This window comes from Camelus ferus, chromosome 30, assembly GCF_009834535.1.
Source record: "Camelus ferus isolate YT-003-E chromosome 30, BCGSAC_Cfer_1.0, whole genome shotgun sequence".
Lineage (NCBI taxonomy): Eukaryota > Metazoa > Chordata > Mammalia > Artiodactyla > Camelidae > Camelus > Camelus ferus.
The window spans coordinates 4,421,310-4,448,493 of NC_045725.1; the positions used below are offsets into that span (position 1 = coordinate 4,421,310).

The window sequence follows — 27,184 nt, forward strand, 5'->3', positions numbered from 1 at the left end:
CCTATTGTATGATTTTATTTCTACGAAATGCCCAGAAAAAAGCAAAGCTATAAAGACGGGTTAGCAGTTGCCCGAGGCTGGGGGTGGGAATAGGGAGCAAATTCTAATGGGCTGGAGAGGTCCTTCTGGGGTGATAGAAATGTTCCCAAACCGGATGGTGGTGACCGTCCCACAACTCTAAATTTACTAAAAATCACTGAATTGCATACATAAAATGAGGAAATTTTACGGTATGTGAATTATGCTTCCGTAAATCTGTTAACAAATCATGAAGCCAACACCCCCGCAGTCTGAGAAGCTCGGGTGTGAAGGGGCTCTGATCCCGGAGGCCGCCTGCCCTTAGCCAGGAGGAAGCTGAGGCCCCTCGTCTTACAGGCACAAGGAGGGAGGGGCAAGGGCCATTCCCGAGTTTCTGGGCAGGGGGGTGAGAGGTTTTCTCTGGCTCCTGAAAGATGACAAGGATGAAAGAGAGGAGAAACTATATAATCCTAGGGCTTGGCCCACAGACCCTCCACCACTGTGGCTCCCACGCTGGTCATGCAGGGCCCAACAGGGGGTCCGGGGACCCACAGAGGTTTGGCAACAGCAGCCTCAGACCTGCCCTTTAGAAGGGTGCCTGGGGGGCGGTCACGGGCAGCAGGAGGGAACAGAGAGGAGCAGAGATGTCATAGCCCGTTCTGCAGAGAGTCCGTGTGGCGGAGGGTGTGCTCTCACCGAGGGGGGGCGGTGCTCGGAGAGCGAATAAGTGAATGAACTCCTGCCAGCAAGGTGAGCAAGGCCGGGAGGTCACAGGGGACGACCCAGCCCTGACAGAGCGGGCCCAGACGGCATCTCTCCGGCGACCAGCACCACAGCCACTCTTGAGACTAGAAGCCGCTGACACCAGAGGTCTCGTGTCTGCTTCTCTTCCGGTAATTTCTCTCTTTAAGGAAAAATGCTTTTTCAAAGAATATGAGAAAGAATACACAGGTGTAACTGAATCACTTTGTTGTGCACCAGAAAGTGACACCACTTCGTAAATCAACTATACTTCATTTAAAAAAAGCTTTTTCATTACGTAAATAATGCGTGCTTGTCTTAAATAAAATTAGAAACTTACATACGTAAAGAGAACAAGATAAAAATCGCCTGCCACCCCTCCACTAGGGGTAACGCGATAAACGTCTTGATGCCTCTTTCCATAGGTTTTGTGTGTAAATAAGTGCACGGTGTGCTTAGAAAAACTCAGATGGGACATAACGTTTTGAAATCTGCCTTTTCACTCAGTGACGCGTCACGAATGTCTGTACTGACCAGGACTGTGCTCACTGTAAACGTCAGAGACCCAACCCAAATTGGCTTTATCCACAAAGGGGGTCTGTCCACTGGGGGATGGAAAGGTCAGAGGCTCACATGAAGTCCTGGTGAGTCTTGCCCCTCCTTCCCCTCCCTCCTCGTGGTTGACCTTATTCTCCAGCTGATTCTCCCCCCAACCCCACCCCGTGGTGGCCCCCGGCCGGCCCCGCATCCTCAGAGTCTGGCATCCTCAGCGGGACAAAGCCTCCTTCCCAATGGCTCCAACAAAGCCCCAGAACACAGTTCCCTGCCACTCGTTGGCCGGGGGCCCTCGGCCGACCCTGTGGTGGGGAGATTCGCCCTCCTCGGTGGGCTTTCTTACAAACTCACCCCCCTGCATTTCGGGACAAACCACAGGGACTGAGCATGAGATGGTGTGATTCCCTAAGAAAACGTGGGGTGTGCGGGGAGAAGGAAATGGGCAGGGCCAGGAAAAAGGACATCTTCTCCTGTAACACCTACCCACACCGACTTCATGGCACCATCTTTGATGACAGCATACATTTTTCCGCCAGAAGATGACTAAGGGCTACCAGACCAACCCCCAGCGCACACCTTTAGGTTGCTTCCAGCTTGTCGCTGTCACATAGCGCGCTGTAAAGAAAGCCCCAACACTACATCTTTGCCCGCATCCTTCAGGAATTCTCCTGAACCAGCGTAGAGCAGTGATTGAGCTTTATGAACTGCGTGATTCTGGGACTTCAGGCAAAACTGTGAGAGAAGCCCCACTTGGTTTTTTCTTCCCCCTAACAATTCTAAGCTCCTGTCTCCTCATGTCTTGAGTCCCCGGACTCTGGCTGCAAAGGACTCCCAGTGAGACCTGCACCCAGATCCCCCACTCCACCCCGAGGCTGGTTCAGACAGTGAAGTAACTTCTCCTTCTTTTCCAAAACAAAACTCTCATTTTAAAATGCGGCTGATCTCATTTTGAAGGAAAGCAAGGTAAATATGTGGATAAAGTGAACCCCCAAGGATGGTGCAGCTGAGCTCTCTGAAGTGTGGGACGTGCAGGGGTGGGCAGAGGTTTCTCGAGTAAGGAGGGAAGCTTGGCTGTCTCTCATTTTCTTCAGGCTTATCCTCCCTCACCCCTTAACTACACAGGTGATCAGGAATGCACCCCCTTCTGAAAGGCGAAAGGCGGCCTCCCCGTTCCTGAGCGTTCGCCCTTGTGCAAATGTGGTTGCCCTTGCTGGGAAGGGGAAACAGAGATCCAAGCAAAGCTAAGCATGAGCTAGAATCTTGTTTTGATTGTCATTTTGCAAATGACCCGTAAAGCTGATAAATATTTGAAACTTTCTTGGCCTGAGGCAGGATACTTCAATAAATGATTGTGACATGTATAGAACACTTTATCCGCTCCTAAAGTGGGCAATTCCAACACTGAAACAGGAATTAGAACATCACTCCTAGAAGCAGGTGAGTCGGCCTCTCACCTTGTTCCTCCCACGAACAGATCCTACTTAAAAAGGCCATTACCGCATATATCCAGAGAAAACTCTAATTCAAAAGGATCCATGCACCCAATGTTCATATCAGGGCTATTTACAAGAGCCAAGACATGGAAACAACCTAAATGTCCATCAACAGATGACTGGATAAAGAAGTTGTGGTATATTTATATGACAGAATACTACCCAGCCATAAAAGAGAATGAAATAATGCCATTTGCAGCAACATGGATGGACCTGGAGACTGCCATTCTAAGTGAGAAAGACAAATATCACATGACATCACTTACATACGGAATCTAAATAAATGATGCAAATGAACTTATTTACAAATCTGAAAGAGACTCAGACACAGACAATAAACTTAGTTACCAAAGGGGAGAGTGTGTATGTGTGTAGGGGGTGCTAAATTAGGAGTTTGGGATTAGCAGATACACATCACTATATATAAAATAGATAAACATCAAGGTTCTACTGTTTGGCACAAGAAACTATATTCAATATCTTATATTAACCTATAATGAAAAAGAATATATATACTTATAGTACAGACTTCCAGCTTCAGATGAGTAAATTCTGGGGATCTAATGTACAGAATGATTATAGTTAACAACACTATATTGCATCCTTGAAAGTTGCTAAGAGAGTAAATGTTGAATGTTCTTACTATAACAACAACAGAATGGTAATTTTGTTAATCGAAAGATGTTTAACCTTACTGTAGTAATCATTTTGCAATATATACGTGCCATGAAATAGCCACACTGTAAACCTTAAACTTTTACAATTTTACGTGTCAGTTATATCTCAATAAAGCCGGAAAAAAACACAAAAAAATTAAAAAATAAAGAAAAAAGATAAAATAAGGGTTAAAAAAGCCAATACTCTTTCCTGTGAAGCAGCAGATGACAACATGCACTCAGTCCACCCACCAGGTTGCTGGGAGAATTGTGTGAGCCAGTAATGGAACATATCAAGTACTGTATAAACATGGGTATATCTGTTGTTTCAAAGCCCTTAGAGGAAGAAAAATACTTTTATAAACTCATAGAAACGTGTAGAATTAAGCACTGATAAACCTCTTTGTCTAGTATAATCCGAGTCAAAGCTATAGAATTTTACGTTTTCTTCTAGTAAAGGCCAATAAGCAAAATATTCAAATTCTGTTCTCAGTGACAAGTCCAACTGTCAAAAGATGAGTTCAGAACCCAGAGGATTTATGTTCAAGCATATCCCGAGCCCCGAGATGAGTCTGGACTGCTTCACTTAGCCTCAGGAAATCACAAGGAAATATTCGCATGTTAAAAGCACTGTCTCAAGAAAAATTCCACAGGATGCTCAAAGTTTTCTGATCTTTCAGACAGAAAGCTAGGATACAGGTTCCACTCTTTTCTTTAGCAAATCTTTAAGGACCTCCTTTGAATCAGGGGCCAGATTAGGTGCTGGTTACAACAGAAATGAGACACAGCCCTTACCCTCAAGGAGCCTCTGGTCTAATGGAAGGAATAAGTGAATAAAGGCAGTGTGGTCTACGTGCTCAGTTAGACAGACCCTGCTTACAGAGTGTGCTCCCTCTGCTTGGTTGCAGTGGGTGTGTCTGAGTGTGAACACACGTCCCTGGGCCTGGACTCTGGAACCCCAGTCGCTGCTCACAGGTCTTTTTTTTTGTTGTTGTTTTTCTTTTAATTGAAGTATAGTCAGTTTACAGTATTGTGTCAATTTCTGGTGCACAGCATCATGTATCAGTCATACATGTACATACATATATTCCTTTTCATATTCTTTTTCATTATAAGTTACTGCAAGATATGGAATATAGTTCCCTGTGCTCTACAGTAGAAACTTGTTTATTTTATATGTAGTAGTTAGTCTCTCCAAAACCCAAACTCCCAATTTATACCTTCCCACCTCCTTCCCTCACTGGTAACCATGAGTTTGTTTTCTCCATCTCACAGGTCTTTTTGTCCCTTGTGATTGTACTGAACCCAATTTCCATCTCCTTCAAGACAAAGGAAAACTACCTTGAGAATTTCCCTGCGAACAGAACATGCCGGGCAGGATCGCGGTACTCAGCCACTTCTAATATTATGACTTCGGTTTTCATAGTTTGGGTGAGGGACTGGGGGAAAGCAGTTCTTGGATTTCATAGTTTTTTTTTTAAGGAGTCAGATTATTCAAATCAACTTGAAGTGAAGCCTGTGCTGGGCCAAGCCACGCCCCCAGCTCTGCAGGTACCCTAATCCTGACCTGCAGGCCCTGCCACCCCCTGCCGAGGCCGTCAGTCATTCTTAGTCACAAGCGGGCGCTCCCAAATGATGAGACCAAACTCGTCTTTCCCAGTTCCTTAAGTCAAAGCTTCACATTTTATCGTTAATGTAATTATTTGTTTAGTTGTTTGCTGCTCTAGGGGAGTATCTTGTACCAAGGGTACAGCTGACCTATAAGGCACCTTCATGTAGATCCCCCAGGAAAGTCCCCATTAGACAGGTCGGGTCCGATGGGGCTCCCAGGGAAAGGGCCTGGTGGCCTGAACTCTGAAGGACTTCAGCCCCATCCACCCTCCGCAGATTTGTGCAGTGTGCAAACTGCACAACAGGGTGGCAGCCCGGCATAGGTTCTGTATCCCAAATGTTTTGCTTTGGCTCTAGAGAGTACATAACTTCTGTATTAAAGCAATGATGATGTATGCCAACTACATTTCAGCTGAAAAAACAATGCTGAATGTTTAAAGGATTGCGTTATTGTGGGGTTATCATTTTCTTTTCTTCTGCATACTTTTCTTTATAAAGTGCCCAAGGAAGTGTGATTAATAATGTATTTCTAAAACTTACCAAAGTAAAACTTGTCTTGCAGATCCTGATGTTAATTTTGATCTCATGTTCTGCTCCCTCCCTCCGTGGTTTTTGATCCTAGGTTTTAAAGGGTAAGTGTTAACACTTCTTTGTCTCATTTCTCCTCCTGTCCCTGCCATCCACCCCACCCCCACTCCCACCCCAAATAAAACTGTTAGGAAAGGGAATCACCTTTACACCATCAAGTCAAGATTTTAAAGCTGAGTCCTAGGATGCCTTCTTTGCTCCACAACAATTTTGAAAGGAGACTACGGAGTTTCGCTACAGCCAGCCTAGGGAAATCCTGCCACACTCTGCTTCTATTTGGGTGTGCCCTGGCGGGCGTGGGGAGTCAGGAGAACTGGTCAAATGGAGGGAACTCCAACAGGCACTATTACTAACAATGCAGCGACCCCCAAATCCCAAGTGTCCACTGCGTTAGGGAAGAGTTGCATTGCACCCAAAGTGTTCCTCAGGGCTGACCATTTGTTAATTTGATGTGTCATAATTCCTGGAGACTTCCGCCACTGGGCCATGAAACTTAAAAGTTGAACCAGCAAGTTGCAGAATAGACTAAGTTAAGAAGCCAGTTCCTCAGGGATAATTACAGGATCCTTAATCAGGGGGAGGGTAATTCCTATTATCCTGGCACTGGGGGAGAAAATATATGAAACTCAGGAGCAGGGCGGTCAGGTAGGGTGATCCGGGATGGGCTGGCTGAATAATAAGCTTTTGTTGAGCGAATGCAGGAGCCTCTGGGGCGGGGCAGCTTTTAGAGGCCGTCAGCTGTGACAGTTCACCTCCCAGCGCACCACCTGCCCAGGACTCTCTCTTTAGGGGAGACATAGATGCTTTCAGGGAGTGGAGAGCAGAGGGGGTGGGGTGGGGTGGGGGAAGGCTGGCAAGAACCAGGGACAGCTCTGTTGGCGGGGGCTCCTGCCTATTTTATATTACCACGGCGACTGAGTGTTGAAGCATGCTCCCCAGATGATGTTACAAATACACATAAACAGAGATTCAGATACATTCAGTGAACACTTTCTCCTCGCCAGGGGTAAGGAAAACGTTTAAAGACTGCAGGGATTCCCCCTACCCCGTTGGAAAGGATGCCCAAAGGTTCTGGCAGCCTGGGCGAGGGTGGTTGGATGGAGGAGCTGCCTGGGAAAGGTGGGCGGGCGTCGCCAAGACATTCCCAGACTGTCCCGGACCCCCGACTCGGGATCTCACCCGGCGAGTGCCTGGAGGAGACCCCAGCAGGGGCCGACCGGGAGGAGGCAAGAGTCTAGTGGAGAGGTAGATGCGGGCGGGGGCACAGAGCTGCAGCCGAGAGCAACCAGCGATCGCAGGGTGGGTGGGGGCGGTTTGTAAAAAGACAAGAGTGCGGGGCACTGAGCAGCAGCCCTGAGAAGGGGCGAGAGCTTGTCTGAATCAAAGGTGTGTCGACAGAGGAGCTGGGAGTCTAAACCGGGGGGGAGCTTGAATCTATGCGGATTCTGTTCAAGAGGGGAGCTGGTCTTGAGAAAAAGGTGCAAAAAAAGAAAAAGTGAAAACAGTGGCGGGGTGCGACGGGTAGAGCAGGACGTCCGGCGCGCGGACACCCCCTGCCCCCCGGGTGCTCGGACGGGCACGGGTTTTGGCCTCCCAACACCGCACCCCACCCCCGGGGCGGGCCAGGCGCCCGCCCGCGACCCGGGGGCCTCCCCTCCCTCCCCTCCCCTCGCGCGGCCTCTCCCCCACGTCCCCTCCCCCGCCGAGCCGCGGAGCCCAGACGCGAGCGCAGGGCGCGGGGCGCGGCGGGCTGGACATGGCACGGGCAGCGGGCTCGCGGGGCCGGCCCGGGCGGTGCGGGCTGCGCGGGCGGTGCGGGCGGTGCGGGCGGGGCGCGCTGCTGGCCTGCGCCGCGTGGACCGCGGGCTGGGTGCTGGCGGCCGCGCTTCTGCTCCGCGCGCACCCGGGCGTCCTCTCCGAGCGCTGCACCGACGAGAAGAGCCGGCGCATCCTGGCCGCGCTGGTAGGTCCCGCCGCCTCACTGCCCCGCGCCGCGCGCCCTGGGGGCCGGGGACTCGGGGGCGGCCGTGGCACCCACGGTGGGGGGTCCGGACGCCCGGCAGGGAGTGCTCGGCGCGCACCATCCGGTTTCCAGCATGGGACTCTGCCCGGGAGTCCTCTGTGGGGGCGCGGGGGTGTCCTTCCCCATTTGCCAAAACTGGCCCCTCGTCCCAAGATAACCTTTCTGCCCCACTGCCCTTCCGCCGCCCGCGAGCCTGAGCTCCTAACAAAAGTTTGCGGGTCTGCTCCGAGTCTGCTGGTGAGGGATGGGGGCCGGTGGGGACCACGCCTCTGCCCCTGGCGTCCCCGTCTCGACCCGCCGCTGTTCTGTGATTCCAGCCTGGGCTGCACCTCACCGAGCCCCATGCAGACGGCTAGTAGGGCCTTTGCCGCCCCCCCCGCCCCCCCCCCCCCCCGCCAAGGCAGCAGCTCTCCCAGGCGCGTCCGTAGGACCCAAGGCAGAGCGCGCTCAGGCGAGCGGACCGCTTGGGAGGCGGCTCGGACCCCAGCGGTGCCCCGGCCTGGGGTTCTGACTGCAGTCTCCTAATAGGCTCCCTAGCTGGGTCCGGCAACTAGGGAGAGACAGAAATGCAGCCTGCAGGCTGCTGCGCGCCCTGGGCCCCAGATGCGCATTAGTTGATTCCAAACGTTAGCAGCTCCTTAGTCTCTCTGTTTGGTTCGGAAGCTGATGCGCATTTAGAGACTTGAATAAAAGTAGGAACCCCTAGCAGAAAGGCCAAGAAAATTGAAGGTAGTGCCAACTAGTTCTTACATTGATTAAGTGATTATTCACGTCCTAAAATAGTGCCCCTAAGCATTTCGTGTGAAAAGTGATCTATTTTCTAAGAAATCTTCAAGAAACGCATGGGAAGTTTTAAGTCCAATTGCTTTTGTATGGGTGCGCCTTTTGAGATTGCAGGTTTTATGGTAGCATAAAGGCTTTCATGTAAATCGCTATTTTTTGAAGTGAGATTGGAAAAACTAAAGAAATGAGGTGAAATGGACAAGCTAAACCAAATTATTTTCCCCGAGTCTGACGCGTCCTCGTGAATTGATCTCATCAACGTTGATGAGATCCTAGTCAATTCCCTCCATCCCGCCAATAACCAATCACCTGTCATCTGTCTGTCAATCTATCTGTTCAGTCACAATGAAGGTCTGTCAAGTTTTCTGTAAGCTTCAAGAGCACACTGATCTCAATAGCTCATCTAGAAGTTCCATTCGCTGATAGAGACATTCCCCCCCGTTTTGGGGAGACTGATTGACTAATTATAGTAAAAAAAAATAATAGTTTGGAGAGGATGGAACACCCATTTACAAAAATAATATGATAGTCTTTTAGATTAAAATAAAAAACAAACACTATGTTTCATCTCTTTACCTTTGGCTAAGCGAGAGAAGGCCTAATGGAAATTAAATAGCCTAGTGTAACTTAAGTAATTGCTAATCATAACTTTCCCAGCATCCCAGCTCATAAAATTAAAACCAATTCTGTTTGGGGGCTTTGCCAAAATCTCTCCAGTGGCAGCCCTAAGGGGTTGTTTTTAGTCTGACATCAAGCTGAAGAGACAGGTTCTGCCTTTGAAGACTCTCATTCTTTCCTGTGGCCAAAAGACAGATTTGAAATACCACATCTGTCTATCCCCCTGAAGTTCACCTGCCATGGTCTCAGTGACCTGATGCTGGTGGGAGCATATTTGGAGGCCCTGTTTCAGGCTGCTGTTTCTCACGCCACGTTCAGGACCTGACTCTCTCCCTTCTCCATCTGGATTTGCTCATGGGAGCCCCACCCAGCTCCTTTCACCCAGGACACTGCAGACGAGACCGAGGTTTGAATAGGACCCCGGTCTCCACATCCCAGACTCTGCTGGGCCCAGGCCACCATGCCGAGGCTGGCACTGTGGCCTCCCAGGACTGAATCGAGCCTCTGTCTCCCGGCTCCCCAAGCACTTTCAATTCATTCTGCCTGGCTTTTATCCTTTGTAATAAAACTGGCTGTTATTTTTCTGACTGGCCTCCAGACGCTCATTAGCTTTCACTCTGAACACCAGCACTGAAGAAATAGCTGCAGCTGAGCCCGGGGGAGCCCCTTTCCGTCAGGCGGAGCCCGGGGAGTCGTGGGGACCCTCTGTGCCCTCCCACCAGGCAGGTGGCATTGCTGGCGTGCCGGGGTCTGTGGAGGAAGCTGAGGGGCTGCTTATGAGCTGGGAGGTGTGCTGGTGCCCTCCCCGGGCCTCACCCCACCTCCGGAGGGAGCCCACCACCCTCCACACTCAAGAGGGAAAGAGAGAAGAGCCAGCTGGAATGGCTCCAGAGTTGAGCCCTGGGTCTCCCAGATTTGGAATTTTCTAGGCAGACGGCAGCCCTCCTGTTCATCATGGCTCTTCAGCACATCCCATAATCAAGACACCTCCGTAAGGTTCCTAGAACCCTGCTTTCCCAGTGCACCGGGTCAGGAGGCTGTGCCAGGTTGGTGAGCGTTGTGCTGGGCTTGATAATTAATTACTTTACTTTCCAATTTTCTTAAACGGAGGCAAAGGGATTGAACCAGGAAGCATAAGCACGCGTTCTACCACTGAGCTATATCCCCCTGCCCTGTGCTTGATAATTTATAAGCCGGGTCCTGCAGACAGCGCACCTCACGGCGGGGCCCCGCCGATGCTCACCCTGGCAGGCTCCGAGCTAAGTAGGTTTATGTGTACTGTTTCATCCCCTCAGCAGCCTCTGGGAGGGATCTGCTTTCACTCTCCCCATTTCACAGATGGTGAAACCGAGCCCAGAGAGGTGGAGTCACTTGTCCCAATTCACACAGCTACTGTGTCAGGAGCCAGGATGTGACTCGGAGAGGAGAGACCCCATGACAGTAACTGGCTTCTCCAATATTGAAAACTAAGTTTTCAGCACAGCATATCACTTCCAAAGCATCTCAGAAAGATTCCCGCAGACTCTGTTCTCCAGAGACTAGTTAGGTCTTGATGTGATTTAATTTAGTCACTAACATCAGGGATTTCTTTTCACTAGGGCAGGCTTATCTTCCTTTGCTCTGAGAGGAAGCCAAGGCCGGGTGGGACACGCAGGGCACACCCCCAGAAGGACTCTGTCGCAGAGGGTGACTCTGCTTTCCCGAGCGCTCTGGCCATGTTTGTCATGTGTGTCTTCTAAGCTGTCCGGGGGTCAGGCAGGGCTGCACAGTGGGCTGGCTAATTGCTCTGAGAGTCCGCAAAGGAATTCTGTGGTGAGACATGCTACTAACCACACAAGAACTTAATGCTCCTTAAAAACAAAAACAAGCACACAAAAGAAAACCCAGCCTCCAGGCATGACCTCTGAGACCCTGTCACCGGTTTCCCAGACTAGAGGGGACAGGTTTTGTTTTTGCCTGAGAACCGCGATACAATTGGAGAGGTTCTAAGAGCGCTTCCTACAGGAACTGGGACTACTGGGGATGCATGTTTGTAGTTTGCACACAAGCTATAAGAAACAGGAATCTGCTGTGAATTTCGTTAATTTAAAAAATGCCAGTTAACTACAATGAGATTTTAACTTGTTTTTTCCCCCCCAGTTTATCTTAAAATCTGATACCACTGGATTTTGTATGCACATGCACTTGGGTACAGAAATGTATCTGTCTTCAAGCTGGCAGTTAGGGCCTCCTCATATTCAGAGAAAAGTGATTTTTTAAATGGAGTTTAAGTAAATAACCCACTTCTACTGAGTTAAAAAAATTAGCTACCTTAATAGGACATACTGCCAATAAAATAATTTCACTATTGTCTCTAACATGATGATAATTTTTAATTAGCTTGTAAACTTGTCATTGGTCCTTTAAATTGACTGTTTTTTAAATGCTGAGCTAAGTCTTTCTCTGAGTGTGGCAGGCACAGAGATGCAAAAAGACCCTGCAGACTCACTCACAGGACACTGGTAACCAGAGCAGCCACAGTGGACGAATTTTACATTCCGAATAAGAAGAGTAGGAACTGATAGGCCCAAAACACTTCTTCGTGAAGGAGGATGACAGAGCAGCTCTGTAATAACTAGTCTCATGTATACTTTGCCTCAGTGTGGATCTGAACCTTGCAGGTGGAGACATGGCAAGCGGAGTTTTTGGCAGGACACCCCAGCCCCTCCCACCCTGGTGTCAGCTCCAAACTTGCTCTCCAATACTCTAGACTGTGTCTGGCTCTCTGAACCCACAAGCAACTTTGCAACCACGGGCCCCTGTGCAGGTCATTCCCTGCCCTCTCCCTCCTGGTCCGCTAGGTGGCCCACAGTTTGTCTTCCAAAATTGAGCTGGGACGCATCTCTGCAGGAAGAAGCCTCCTGGGGGGAGGGAGCCCTCTAGTGACCAGGGCTGGGCAGGGTGGGAGGGACTAGCATTCACAGAGACCACCAGGTCCTCTGCACAGGTGACCTTGGTTGACCTTCACAGGTCTCCTGTGACACAGTGTCATCATCATGTTGGAAACACAACACACGGAGGCAAACCCAGTCTGCCCTAGAGCCGAGCCTGGCTGTGCTCCTTTCTTGTTCCTACTCCACTGTCATGTAGGAGTTTGGAAGGCAGCTACCTCGCTCTGTGACTCCTGAGCCCATCACCTGTAGCTGGATCGTGGCTCAGTTCACGCACTGCTGGGCTGAGCTGGGAAAGCGGTGGTGTTAACGCGAAGGTGGCCGGCGTGGCCGAAGTAGCTTGTCCATGGCCAATGCCATCCTGGGGGAGTGGAGCGGGTGTCTGAGCTCACAGGACAGGGATAATTTTGGCCGCAGTTCCAGATGAGCAGCGTGAAGGCCCCAGGCAGTCACAGCTGATACCCTCCATGCTCCCCGCTCTGGGTGCGGTGGCCGGGCCAAGATCCACACCCATGTCCACCTTCCCCACAGCCTCCTCTCCCTTTCGCCCAGCACGGCAGGAGCCACCTCGTCCTACCAAACTCGGATCTATCACCCGATTTCCTTTCTTGCTCAGTGCCGTTCTGTCCTTCGTACAAAAGCATCTTTGATTAAACTACAAATTTGACAGTGCTCTAAAAACGATTATGGAATTGAATTAAACCATTTTGAATTTGAATTAAACCTTATATTATCAGATGTAAGGGGTTTGGGGGCTTTATAAGGCACTCAAGGAAAAACGTTGCCTTTGCTTATCAGGTTTATTACAGAGATGTGAAACTCTGTAAATACCAGATAAAGTAGAAGAAAAGTGCAACAAGTAAAATGAACACCCCGTATTATCTGTCATTCACATCTTTTCATTCTTGGGTCTTTTGACCACTTAACCCTTTCATCCCCACCTTACGGCTAAGATCATCCTGAAGCAGGTCTCAGAGGGGCCTGAACCAGCGCTGCTTTCTTACAAGGGCGATTTGGAAGCAATTCCAAACAAAGAGGGTAACTTAGAGGGTCCTGATCCTCTTCATTTCATGACCCAAAGCCCTGGAAAGAGGTGCTAGGATGAAAAGTAAAAGGAGGGCACTTGACCAAAATTGTGTTACGTTAAACTGCAGGATGAATACAGCAATGAGCATATTTAAAACAGTTTCGTGGGTGCTTATTAATACAGCTGTATCAAGGCTGTTTGTTTTCCAAAGACAAAAAAACCAGCCCCGGGCAAACAGGGTGGCTTCCCAAGCTCCAGGAGCAGATAAAGGTCCAAGACTCTATCTACAGGTCTCCATCCCTTGCATCTTTGAGTTTGGCAAGCATGACACCCTCACATCCCAATACGATGCACCGAGACCTAACACCGCCGGCAAAGGGAAGCCGCGTGCAGGAGCCCCTCAGCAGGAAGCCGAGGGGCCAGGGCAGATGGCTTGGCTTGGGTCTTCCAGGCTGTTGTCCAGTTACTGCCTAAAATGGTCCCTAAAATCCAGATACTTGTTCTAAGAACTGGGAGTGTATCTTTTTTAATCAGCACTTTGGTCATATGCTTTGGACAGCTGGCTGAGAGTATTTCTAAAGATCCACGATCCCTTATCTAATGCTCTAGGGCCAGGTCTGTTTTGGAATTCACACTTTTTTGGGTGTTGGATAATATGCAACATAAGTACACCTTACATTTTGTGTATGAGGCAGCACCAGTAACCAAAGAAATTAAACAAATACAACTAATGATTCTGCAGCAAAGAATATGCAAAATCACAGGTCAAATATATTCAGACTATAAACAGCCTCACATCTTTTCAGTTAGGCTTGACCCCACGAGCCATGAAAAACTTGCAGTTTTCAGAGTGTTCTGGATTTTGTAATTATTCATATATCCAGGCACTGGAGGTATATTTTCTGCCTTGAAGGATCTGTGTACAATCTACGTGGGGTTAATAGAGCTGAGCAACATGGAGCCACCAGAGAGTCTGGGCGGCGTGTAATTACACACCTGACCTGCATTTGCCCACATGGAAGGAAGATGCATTTGTGCAGGAAAACAGGTGGACTTAGAAAATATGCTCAAACCCTTGTAAAAATGGGTCTAGGTTTCCTGGAATAGATAAAAAAAGAAAGAGAAAGAAATAATAGTCTTTCCTCTCAATCGGTGTTGCACCAGCCTCTCCTACGCCCCCTCTAGCCGGTCAGAGGGGCAGGGCCTAGCTGGACAACTTCCTGGGAGGAATGTTTGTCGTGTGGGGGTGGGTGGGGATGTCACTAGGTGCCCCACGTGGCAGGAGGGCTGACGAGCTCTGAAGTTGAGGAGAAATTCCATCTGAGGGTCCCTGAGTGCTTCCTCCCCACGGCCAGGCACCCAACACACCCTCCACTTCTGGAACGTACCCCACAGGGCTCCTCTTCCAAAAGGCATCCCCCGGGCTTCCCCTCCCAGTCCTGCCGACACCACCAGCCACCAGGTGTGTCCTAACTCATGTTTCCCGCAGTGGATCCTCTTGACCCCTCCCACAGCCTGCTGGCCTTACAGCCACACCTCTTCCCATTGAGAAAACAACCGGCTGAGGGAGCAGTCCTACGGGAAGGGTCATTCCTGGGGTCTCCGAGGCCCCACCTCCTGAGATCTGGCTGAGCTGTTTTTGGCTGCAGGTGAAAAGCTCTCCAGGTGACCTTGATGTGGGGCCGAGACTTGAGAACCAAGGGCCCAGTCCTTTCCCTGACAGTCCAGGACACTGAAACCCAGATGCACACGGCCTTTGCTGGCATCACCCAGCTGGACAGTGGGAGACACGCTTCCTAACTTGTCCTGGGCCTGTTGGGGAAATGGAACCACCAGGAGACACTCTCTCCAGTCTTTCACTCCCTAATTGCTCTCTGACCCCTGGTTCAGACTCTCGAGGGTTCTCAAGAGCTGCCAGGAGCGGTCTGGGGCGCAAAGGCCCGCTGTGTGACCGGCTGTCCCCTCCCTTCCAGTGCCGGGACTACCGCGGCGGCGCGCTGGTGGGGGACCTCTGTGAGGACCTGTGCGTGGCGGGGAAGCTGCTGTACCGGCGCTGCCTGTACTTCGAGCGGGGCAAGAAGGTGCTGCAGGCCGACTGGCGCGGCCAGCCCGTGGTCCTCAAGTCCGAGGAGGAGGCCTTCTCCAGCTTCCCGCCACTCGGCCTCCTAGACGGCCAGCCCGACGACGGCGGCCAGGACTTCCCGGAGGCCGAGCTGCTCCTGCTGGCGGCTGGCGAGGTCAGGAGCGCGCTGGGCCTGGAGCTGGCCAACGGCAGCCTGGCGCCGCTGGGGCTGGGGCGGCGGGGACCCCGGCGGCGGGGCCAGCTGGCCAGCCTGTGGGCGCTGCTCCAGCAGGAGGAGTTCGTCCTGCTCAGCCTGCTGCGGGGCCTCAGCCCGCACACGCCGCCCGTGCTGGGCTCCTGCGGCCACTTCTACGCCGTGGAGCACCTGGCGGCCGGCAGCCCCCACCACTGGGCCCTCTTCCCCCTGGACGGGGCGCCCCGCGGGGACCGCAGCCGGGCCCGCGCGGTCAGCGGGATGGCGCTCAGCTTCCTGGACATGGTCGCCCACTTCGACCACGACTTCTCCCACCGCCTGCACCTCTGTGACATCAAACCCGAAAACTTTGCCATCAGGAGCGACTTCACGGTGAGTGCCCCTGGTGGGGAGGGTGTTTATCACGGGGAGGACAGAACCTTGGGGAGGGCGAATCAAATGGTAAACGGGAGGGTTTCTGAAATCCTGGGAAACCACTGCAAGTGATGCAGCCTGCCAGCCCGCACCACGCCGACCTGCCAAACCTTTCGGGTGTGGACAAGAGAATTTCAAGAACATACTCCCTTGACACCCCAGGGCCAGGAATTGTGACGAAAGCTGCCGACAGTGGGAGGCAAGGTCTGTCCTCCTCAAGGGCTGTTCTGGTTTCTCCAAGCAGCTTAGCAGCTTCTTAGAGCCATTTGAAAACAAGTTCTTGCTTTGTGCAGAAAACAATCTTCAGGAGATGAGGAGACTCAGAGGATGATGAGGAAGGATGGCGTTCGGGGACCCACTAGGGGGACCGTTTTCACACTGCCCGTGCTCTGGGATGATGCAGCTTTTTCTAATACTTTCTTCCTGGAGAGATGCCAGTTGGCTTCTCTTCTGCGGGTAAGACTTCTAGAGGGACAGCTGGAGTTCTGGTGCCTTCCACAAGAGGCACACCTGCCCGCATGGACAGAGCAGCCTCTGATCTGCTCTGCAGAGGGCAGATGAATTTTATATCCCACTCCAGGCAGTGCAGGTGCACAAAGAACTACCCAAGGTAGAGAAGCAGGAGGAACTTCAATGCTTCATTAAAAGATAATCACCTCCCAGGTCCCCCTCAGCTCAGGTAAACTCAGCTCAGGTAATCAGCGTCAGATTAACACTATAGTGATCTAGGTGTCCCAACACAGGCGTCCTTGCCTGGGTCACTACTCCTGCTGCAGGTGAATGGCCAGGCCAGCTTAACTCCGGCCACCTCGGTGGGCTGGTCATTATGGGCCTGGCTCACAGCCAAACAATGTTCTTCATCACAGATAAAAACATAAAGGGAGAAAAGGAAGGTAGCATTACTGCCAGCTAAGCACTTCCACAGCAGGCAGCACAGTGATGCTCTCCTCAAAGAGCCGGAAGTCTCGGGAGCTAAATTTGCCCCCAGTGTGAATCGCTCTCCAAGCGTGTCTCTGTTGCCATGAAGGGCGCTGCAGCATCCTGGCCGAAGTGCTTTGTCCTAATGCCCCGTCCTGGCTGGCCCAAGGGGCGGACAGGCTGGGGGTGGCTCCAAGTGTGGAAGGGAAGTAGCTGAGAGGTTCTGGGAAGTTCCAGAAGGTTCTGGGAAGTTCCAGGAGGGGCCACATGTTGCCATGAGTTCTGCAGGTGCTCAGCCCCGTCTGCGATACCCTGAGCACCATGAGACCCCACCAGAGGAGCTGTGAGTGGGAGGGACCCCAGACTCATTCAGCGTATTTCTTAGAGCCGAGATCCTGGCGAAGGCTCCCCTGCTTGGTGAGCAAGAAGACTGGCTTGTGTGGCCCCCAACACGTGCCTTCCAGCACCTTGCTCACCACTGAACATTCGTTCAGTGAAACTGCAGCTGCGCTCTGACCAACCCCGACTGCTGCGGGCAATGGTGCAGGGGCCCTCGGGGCCTCACCTCCGCCCCAGCACTCGCTCGGATGAGGACAGGGAGGGGAGGACAGCAGAGCCCCCTTTGCCCAGCCTGGCATTACTGACCTTCCTTACAGATGCGGAGGTCCACAATGTGAATTTTACCTCTGATTTTACAACTTTTAGGTGAAAACCAGTGGTCCCAGCATCACCAGGGAACATGTTAGAAACGCAAATTCTCTGACTCCACTACTGAGTCTGAAACTCTGGGATGTGATGTGGCCATCTGTGTTTTAAAGGCAAGCCCTCCAGGTGATTCTGCCGTGCGTTCAGCATGAGAACCAGCAGAGCTAGCAGCTAAGGGACCAGCAGGTGGGTCCCCACTTTGGCCCCTGTTGTAGTGTTGCCCAGGTGGAAGGAGGGCGTGTCCTTCAGATGACAGGGGAGGACTGATGACTGCAGTCACCCACTGTCTCCAGGGTTAGGGTTAGGGTTAGGGTTAGGGTCACCCTTGCAAGTCTGAGAATTTGTCCGGTGGTTGCAAACAAACTAGGAAAACACCCTCCCTTCTGAGGGCTCTTTTCAAACAGATGGTGTGGTTTCTACTTGAGAGGCACACTTTCCAGGGGAGAACAAAATAATCCTCGTCATTCCTTTCTCGTCTGATGCCAGGATGAATTCTGAAGACGATGCAATTAGGTAATTTTGTGCAGGAAGAATGTTACAATTCTCCGGATGTTCCCTAAGAAACTCATGCAGGCTTTTCTGTTCATTTCGTCACTGTTCTTATTTTAGTGCATTGAGTTATGCTCACAGCAGCTGTAATCCATTCTGCACCATACACTAAAAATTAAAAAATTTATCTGGCTCTTCCTGGGAGATAAGAAAGGACCAATCAGAGATGGAAGAAAGAAATATCAGGAGGCTGGAATTCCACTGTGGGGCCCAGGGAAGCTGAGGAGATGGCCAGGAGCCAGCAAAAGAAGAGGAGGACCTTGGAGCCCCCAAATAAATTACAAAAGACAATAGACTCATTAGCATAGCCTAACACGTTTAGTGTATTAACCAGTATAAATCAAGAAATGAGGTATTTCTTTTGGCTAAATAATGAGAGAGAAAAACTGATTAAAATGATCATTTGTTTGTGGTGCCTGAACTAGTCATTAGGCAAAGCTCTCAAACGGGGACACGTTCCCTGTTCTTTCGTGTCATTATTCTCCATATATTTGGAAATAAATTATTTTCCCTCCTCTCTTGTGCTGAATAATCCCCAACAAACTGCCTTCTGGCGTCAATTCTGAAGGGAAAACAAACTGCCACCTGGGATGTGCCTCTGCAGAGAACTGAGGAGAAAATGAACCCCTTTTTGCGATGCTACCACAGGCCGACCTGTGAAGGCTTGTGAAACGCCACAGACTCCATCAGATTCATCAAGTCTTCGAACAGCTCTTTAATACCTCGCAGCTATACACTGCTTGGTTTGGGCAGAGTCCAGGTTTTCTCGGGTTTGAGCTCATCTTTTTTTTTTTTTTTTAATTCAGGTGGTGGAGGAAAATCTGCATAATTTAGATGTTATTCTTTTACTGGTTTTGAAGCCTACCTGGTCTGAAGCCAGGAAGATAAGTGTGAAATTCCAGGGGGTCATCAGATTTTCATGCTGATAGTGTGACTTAGTTTCTGAAGCTGTTGGATCAGGGTCCAAATGTATCAACCCTCATTTGAGAACTTTGGCTCTGCCACTTGTCCCTGTCCGTTGGAGGCCAGCTGACTCAGGTCACGGGCCATAACTAGACAGCGCAGGCACCGGCCACCCCATTTTTACCATCATATCCTCTACCTGCCCCTGGAATGCAGTTTTATTTTGTTGCTTCTATCCACAGGGGTAGACTGTCTGCGTCTCACAGCTTTTATATTCCTGAGACTTGAATGTCAGAAACCAAGTGAGAAAGCAATGGACGGAGAGTCAATTCCTTTTTTAAGATTATTTCAGAGATTCAACTTTTAAATCTGGGAAAACTTTTAAAGATGAAAAGTGGTACTAGTTCCAAATTCTAGGCTTTCACTAATGACAGCACAGGTCCTTTCTGCAGTTAAATCCTTGCAGTATAATCTGTGCCAGTGGCTTACGTGTCCCCAGAACGGCCTGGCTCCTCCCCCGGCCAGCAGAGTTCTGTGCCCCCCGAGGCCTGTGACACCAGCATCTGCCAACAGGAACAGGCCCGCTACACGGGCTCCCTCTGTGCTGAGCCCCCCGGGGGTCCTCTTGATACCTGTGTGCTGTTCCCGTTACAGGCAGTGGCTATTGATGTGGACATGGCCTTTTTTGAACCTAAAATGAGGGAAATTCTCGAACAGAATTGCACAGGAGATGAAGACTGCAATTTCTTTGACTGTTTTTCAAAGTGTGACCTCCGAGTCCACAGGTGTGGAGCCCAGAGAGCCAACAGCAACTTGCAGGTGAGCGGTGCTGCCTCCGGGGCTGGGGACCCTGTTCCCTCTGTGGGGGGACCCTGTTCTCTCTGGGTGCCTCTGGTCACCAAGCCGTGGCATCTGGGTGACGGAGCCGAAGGTCATCGCCCTTTCCACACCACCTAGGCTTGGTGTGGTCAGTAAGAGCAGGATGGTGGGAGGTGGGGGGTCATGTGTTCTTTGTTGTCTACCCCAGGAGTTGCTGGTCAAGGAACGCCACAGGCCTGATGGGTGGTGCTCCCAGCATAGCCATCACTGGGCTCCCCGCAGCCATGGGGGCTCGGGTTGCTGTTCCCTCTGGGTCTGATTTCTGCATCTACACACACGCACACACACACGCACACACACACAGAATGAGCATCCAGAGGCTGACCCACCAAGGATAAGACTGGAAACAGTGCAAGCCGAACCTGAGAGGCTGGGCACACACCCCAGTCCCAACAGGCAAGGCGTTAGGCCAGCAGGGGTTAACAGAGGGAGAAAGAGCGTGTGTCCCACGTCCAGGAGACCAGGAATAAAGAGGAACCCGTACTGGGTCCAGGCTCTCAGATCTGGTCAGAGTCAGGGAGACCCAGATGCAGGGCTAAAGCCCCCAGCCGTGGGAAGACGTCTCCCTTCTCTGGGCAGATGTCCACTCCCGGCCCTCGCTCCGGCTCTCAGGTGGGTGCAGGTGAGCCCGGCTCATAGGTGTTGATTAAGACCAGGAAGACGTCCTGGCAGGGAAGCTGGGCTCACCTCCACCGCCACTGATCTATGCTCTAGCCTCAACTTTCCTACTTTTTTATTCTCCTATCCAGTCCACTCCCCAGTCTCACCTCCTCTGCAGTCTGTTCATCCTTACACTCCTCCAACCCGTAAGGCCAATACGACCCCGATGCAGACCTGGTGACACGGACTTAGAGCCTGGAGCCACGTCACCCAGTAGAAGGACTGACCTGGGGAGACCTGGACAACTTGTAGTTAACCTGGCGGTCCTGGACTCGGCAGGGCAGAGCCCTGGGGCGGAAGCCCAGCGGGAGCCTCTCCAGCGCAGCCTCTTTAATGTAACGTGGACTCGCTCCGTCGGTGGGTCTGCAGCGAGATTGTTCTTCTTCAGCTGTGGGAACAAGATGTTTTCACTGCAGTGTCAGCCACCTGTGACCTCACCCCACAAAGTGGGAACACTAACATGTGCCCTGTGCACATAATGGGAGACTAAGGGTATATCCTTAATACAGAAAGGGCTCTTATAGAGCTGTGAAGAGGCAAGAGGGACACACACAAAACTGGCTAGAGAACATGTAACAAATACACGGGAGATGGAGTGCAAAGGGCCAGAGAACCTGGAAAATATTTAATCTCACTACGTGCAAATGAAAACCCAGTGATCATGATTTTTTTACTTTCAACTATTGGGAATAGTTGTTAAAATGCTATTTAATCAGCAGGTGAGGCTTCAGGGAAATAGATAAGAGTATATTGTTAACATGATTGTTAAATTCTCTCTCTCGGGAGGGTACATGACTGTTACAAATATTCACTCTCTTTTAGTCAAGCAATCTCATTTGTGCACATATTTGATCACTATTGCCTTTGAAGACCTGGAGATGAAATTAGGTTTTAAGGATATGAAAAAATACGAAGCATTCATTAAATAAAAAAAATGCAGGTTACAAATCAGTATTTACCACATGGTCTCATTTTGGTAAATAGTATGTGACTGGAAAAAAAAAAAAGATACCAAAACATCAAAAGCAATTATTTATGGACCATAGGATTACAGATAATTTGTATTTCCTTCATTTTTTCCTATATTTACAAAATTTTCTACAGTGGTATGTATTACTTTTCTAACTTAAACTTTTACTCAGAAGAAAAAATCCCTGCCCTGTATCAGTTGGTGGACAGATCAAAGGAATATAATTTTTTTTAATTGCAGAAATAGACTGAATGACACATAGGCATTTAGTGTGTGATAAACACAGCCTCTGGGGCCATGGGAAGGCAGCTGGGTTGTACAGTGAGCAGTGTTGTAACGTTTGGGAACAACAAATGATCGAATTAACTCCTGTCTCAAGCCTTATGTCAGACTAAATTCCAGATGGCTCAGATACTGACACCTAAAACATGAAATCCTAAATGTTCCAGAAAAAAACCTAGGAGAATTTAAAATATTTTCCTAGAGTTCGGAAGGCCTTTCTAAGTACAGAACAAAGCTCAGAGGGTGTAAGAGGAAGAACTGACAGGGTTAACCATCTTTAAAATATCCACGTGGCAAAAACAAGACAAAATTACAAGACACACGAGGAAACGTAAAAGGTAAAAGAGAAAGCTGGCAAAATATTCGCCGTTGCTCTTGCAGGCCGGGAGAGTAGGGGCCGGACTCCGCCCTTAGTCCCCGGGTGCCGAGGCTAACGTGCCCCCCAGGATGGTCCTCGGCCCACCACAGGTTCTTCACCATGGTTACCCCACATCCCAGGGGCCGTGTCTACTGACTGGTCAGTGGGTGCAGAGGCATATTCAAAGTCTGGCCCCTGGGCCTCTATAAGGAACAGCTCAGTAGGTCACCCCAGAACCAGAAGTCTACCTTCTCCCTCCTCCCTCAGTTCTGTGGAAAGATGGTTCCTGAGAACGCACCTTCGTAAATCCCAGCATGCAAACCTCCATCTTACAGCCTGCTCCCCAGGAAACCAACCTAAGCAAGGGGCTAATATCCTTAATACACAAAGGGCATTTAGAAATCAATATGAAAAAAAGGGCCAACAATCCTATGGAAATGTGGGCAAGAACATCATTTTGACCATTCACTGGAAAGGAAGCATAAACATTTTCAACCTGACTGATTAAGAAGAAGACAAATTAAACCACTTTCATTTACCAGTTGGCAAAAAAGAAAGACAACACGTGTTGGTGAGGCACGGGGGAAACAAGCATTCTTGTCCTAGGCTGCTGTGAGAGTGTAACTTGGTACGACTTTTATAGGGTTAATCTGGCAATATCTATCAAAACAAAAAATGCACATAATCCGGCCCAAAAATTTCATTTCCAGAAACTTATTCACATGCAAAATTAAAATGTCCTACCTGCAAGGTACTTATTGCAGCAGTTTTCATAATAGCAAAAGTTAGTGAACAACCTAAATTTCTGTCAATAGGGAACTAGCTCAATAATTTGACACAGCCACACATTTGAGGTTCAGCCATTAAAACAGAGAGAGTATCCTTATAAGGCTTGAAGGCTCACCCTGATATTTGGTTAAATGGGAATGGAAGCTCTAGGAACAGGTGTGTAATACACTCCTATCCAAGGAAAGTGAAGAAAAAGGAAATGCATGCGTATGTATAACCTCTCCAGAAGGATATTCAAGGAAGTAAGTGGTTGCCTATCAGACACAGAGGCTGAGTGTTTGGCTGTCAGGAGTGGGAATGGAGACTAAGATTACAGTCTGTCTTTTTGGACATTTTCAGTGTTTGCACCTGAAAATGTATTATCAACTCAAAAAAGAAATAATATGTTTTTTAATAGAATCTTTGTCCTTGCAGGGGTTGGGAAACAGAAGTTAAAGTTATTTGCCTCTATGAAACAGGAGCTCTGTAACAATGAGGCACTTGTTAAGTGAATCTAATACAAAGTGTGGTGTAGAAAAACATTAAGTATGCAGCTCTCAGTCCAGCCCTCCCACGAGAGAGGAGACTGTAAAACAGACAGCATGATTGAATTGGGAATTTAAAGAGCTCTTCAGCATGAGTGAATTTCATACCCAATGAGAATTGAAGGCTGTGAGATAGTGGCTTAATTTTCACTTCTCCTAAAATGAAACAGTCCAAAGGCTCCTTAAAGGAGCAGCCTTTCCTTTCCCATTTACTTTTTTTCAGTTGGGCCTCAAAGTCCCATCTCACTCACACCAACGTGTCCTCTGGCCCTCAGGACACCCCGTGTCAGCTGGTGATCACTGTCACCGTCACCAACCTCTGGGTAAGAAACCCGACCTCAGGAGTGCATGACAGCGGGGCTGGCTGCCTCAGACCTGCCAGGGCCCACTCCTCACCCAGCAGTTCCTGCCTGTGACTTTCTGCTCCTTTTTCTCTTCAACAGCGTATTCAGTCCGTTCCCAACAGCTCGGAGGCTGGAAAAGGCGCTGTCCACCTCCCGGGAGGCGGCCTCCCCCTCGCCGAGCCTGTGCTGGGTGGCTCAGGGGCCAGGGGGGCGGGTACTTCTCGGAGACTGGCGACCTCCAGGGGCCCCCTTGGAGGGGCGGAGTGAGGGAGGTCGGGGAAGCTCCCAGGGCGACCCTCCGGCCTGAACTGACGTGTAACCCCTCTCCCCCAGGTCATCTGTGACAAGATCTTCCGCCACTGGTTCTCCTCGCCTCTCAGGAGCCCCGGCGTCTCCCTCCCGCTTGGGCGGCAGCTGCGGGCTGCGGTGCAGGAGTGCGCGGCCCCGGGGGACCCCCAGGGACGCGCGCCCCGCGGCGTGTTCTCGAAGCTTCGGCGCCTCCTCCAGGCCGCGCTGCGGGAGCTGCAGGAGAAGGACAAATAGCCACTCTGGCCCCTAAGGTGCTCACCCCGGAGACGCCAGCTCCTGGTGAGAGGAGCCGTGCCCACCGTGCAGGAAGGGCCTCTGAGAGGCTGTGCGGGTGGAGCGCAGGTCGCCCGGCGCCAACCGTCACCCCCGGGACAGAGACACGGGGCAGGGCGTCCGCAGGCTGCTTTGGGTCGCAGGGCCTGGGCCGTTCGGCACCGCTCTGCGCAGCCGCAGTGCGTGCGGGGAGGGAGCACGCGGGCCCCCGCCGATTCCTGCGAGTCTTACCGCATTAAAAAGTGCATGTGTGCGTGTGCACGAATGTGAGTGTGCACACTACCGCGAGAGTTGTCCGGGGTGGCCGTGCGTGCCGACGTGAGCACGTGCGTGAGCAGGTGGGTGTGGGGGGATCGCTTCCGGGCGGGCCGAGGGGCTTTCCCCACTGGGGCCGCGTGCCTAGCCGGCCAAGACGAGGCTCTTTCTTTGGAGTCGAATACAATAAAATCCCCACAGGTCTCCACGGAGGCCTCGGTGCGTGGACGCTCCCAGAAGCGCTCTCCGGCAGGTCCGCTTGCTCCGATGCCTGCGGGGGAGCAGAGTGGTTTGCGCTGTACTTCCCAAGCAGGCGTCAGGACAGATGGTCAGTTCTGATTATCAAAATGTATTAACATGACAAGTACACAAATCAAACATTTACACAGTCGATTTATGGAAAGGCACACACTTACTGGAAATTACAGCTGCTTTGGCAAATGCAAGCTGACCGGTCAGCACATTTCTGGATAACAAGGAAACAGCGCGTTAGAGTACTTTCTGGAGAAAAGCATTTTGAGAGACAACCGCTCTTCATTGTTATGTGGTTCCAAGCAGCTTGTCATCTGGAGAGGTTTTCACAGGAGGAGTGGATTTTCCCTTAAACCCTTTTCTCTCTTTAGTTCCAGTTCCATTTTATTGCTCTGTGTCAGGACACACAAATTGGCCTGGCGTTTCAATCGAAGTGATCGTGTGCTTACTGGTAGGCTCCTTAACCTGAGCCAGAAGCTGGGGGTCGGGCTCTGGTTCTCACACCAAGCAGTTGTGTAACTTTAGATGAGGAAATTACCTGCTGCCTCCATGTTTCATCTGCAAATGTGATATAAATGTTCTTCAGGGAGCTGAATGAGATAAAGTAGGTGAAAAGAGTCTGTGAACTTGGCAGGGGATTAAAGCACAGATGCAAACGTTTCCCTCCAAGATACGGTGCATTTTAATCCACTTTAACCATTTAAATCAATCCCCTTCTGGTCAGTGCCACTGAAGGGGGCTCCCCGAAGAGCAAGGACAGAGCAGAAAGGGGTGGGGGCCAGCAGGGTCTCCCGATGTGGCCCTTTATGCAGCTGGCCAGAGCAGAGCTGGGAAAGGCATTCCTTCATAGGCATACACAGCATCTCTACTTACTATTTTTTTAACTCCGTGAAGCCAGTTTTTCTCTCATCTTTTCAGCCTGTGACTGAAAGAACACTTTCTCGTGTGTCAAGAGTAAGGCCTGGCCCAGAAAACGCACTGAGAAGTGTAGCTGATTACAACTATGATTTGATCACTATTACAACTTCCACAAAGGCAACTTGTACTGTAACTACTGTTAAGAATTAGCCCCAGACAATCCTGGAGGGAAGAATGCCACTCTGGACCCAGTCTGGCATAAAACAGGGTCTCAGTCAGCCATCACCAGCCCCTCTTTGCCCACCTCCCGACTTGATGATCTAAGAGCATGGCTGCCCTGACCTTCAGCTCCCAGTCTTAGCTGAGAAAGTGCCGTTTTGTCCCGTTTTGTTGGGAAGCGCCCCCTCCAACAGCTCCTTGCTCCCTCCTTCTCAGGGTCCACAGAAAATGCCCTTCACTCATGGCAAGGACAGAAAATATGCAGTCACTCGCTCAGTGTGTGATTATTGAGAACAATTTCCTGCAACTCCACTGAGATCATTCTAACTCATTTACCCTCTGTCGCTGCACCTTCGTTGCCAAAGCTTGATGTGCCCTGAAAGAAGTCTCTGGTCTGGGGCAAGCAGATTCCAGGACACTTACCAGCTGTCACATTTAAAAACACACCTCCAGAAACTCATGACCGTTTTCAATGGCTCTAGAGGGGTTTTCCCTCGGATGCTTTCCTTCCCTTCCTCTTAGCAGGACCATGTCTCCTCTCTCACGTTTCTGAAGACCGCTGGTGTTCGATCTGGTTTTCCAGTGATGGTGATGAGAAACTCGGGGCCACTTGGACCTTCTCATCTGTTTCTCTTCTGAGCAGGGCACACCTGTGGGCGTTCTAGAAATATCTGCCTATCTGGAGAGGACCTGGTTGGCCAGATCCCCACCTTCCTTCAAACCCTGTCTCCAAGGCACCACACTCAGTTTCCGAGAGCTGGAAAGAGCGGTCTGGGTTCTGCCCACCAGTAGTGCTTCAGATGTGTGGTAACAGTGTGTCCCAGACTGGAAGGCAGTGTATTCGTCCCAAAGCTCCTTTCTGCAGACTCTCAGCACTTCAAACCTTCCTTCCTTGCTCTCTTTTCCTTCTCTCTAATCACTTTTCCTTTTATCCTCTCCAGCCTCCCGACAGGCCTTTGAAGGCAGGGAGATGAAGCTGGAGAGGTCTAACAAGCAGTCAAGTAATTCTGAGACAGCTACAAAATTCTCGAAATTAGTGCTTTTAATCAGTGCCTTTGACTCACTAGAAAAAAATTCCTGCCTGAATTTTTCTCCAGCCGCGTCTTTAATGTTGCTATTTCCTCTGAAAATATTTGGCTGAAACCCATGCAAGCCAGGCCTTCCTCAAGTCCCACTAGGTCTCCGGGCCCTGTGGTTGCTCTGCTGTGCAGAGACCGGGGGGGGGGGTACCTGGGGGGCAGCCCAGTGGGGAGCAGCCTCTCTGTGGGCAGCGGGGGCGGGGTTCCCTGGGGGGAGAGCGTCACAGAATCCTGACACCTGCAGCAGCAGAAAGGTTGAGGGGCCTCCGGAGTCCTTTCTTGCAGGGCGTCCTATTCCGAGGGTGTTAATGTTATGGGCTTTCAG

General features: G+C 50.7%; 1 protein-coding gene and 1 long non-coding RNA gene across 7 annotated transcripts; one reads left to right on the forward strand and one right to left on the reverse strand.

Annotated features, from left to right (window-relative positions):
• Positions 1 to 23,785, reverse strand: LOC116660621. 2 transcript variants are annotated; one of them, XR_004316195.1, is made up of 4 exons: positions 23,667 to 23,785; positions 20,575 to 20,735; positions 5,615 to 5,692; positions 1 to 937 (listed from the first exon to the last, which is right to left on the reverse strand). It is a non-coding gene; the product is annotated as an uncharacterized LOC116660621 (long non-coding RNA). The 2 variants fall into 2 exon arrangements; XR_004316194.1 differs by lacking the exons at positions 20,575 to 20,735; positions 23,667 to 23,785 and adding an exon at positions 5,807 to 7,268.
• On the forward strand, positions 7,419 to 26,289 carry DIPK1C (divergent protein kinase domain 1C). Of its 5 annotated transcripts, none has more exons than XM_032470499.1 (5): positions 7,419 to 7,625; positions 15,017 to 15,691; positions 19,463 to 19,627; positions 23,494 to 23,593; positions 23,714 to 24,086. In XM_032470499.1, exons 1-5 carry the CDS (start codon positions 7,419 to 7,421, stop codon positions 23,956 to 23,958), a joined length of 1,392 nt encoding a protein of 463 aa, XP_032326390.1. In that variant the 3' UTR covers positions 23,959 to 24,086. The 5 variants fall into 5 exon arrangements, with proteins under 5 accessions (XP_032326390.1, XP_032326393.1, XP_032326391.1 ...); XM_032470502.1 differs by having other exon boundaries at positions 23,948 to 24,086; XM_032470500.1 differs by lacking the exon at positions 23,494 to 23,593 and having other exon boundaries at positions 23,948 to 26,289.
• Positions 26,290 to 27,184: the final 895 nt, after the last annotated feature.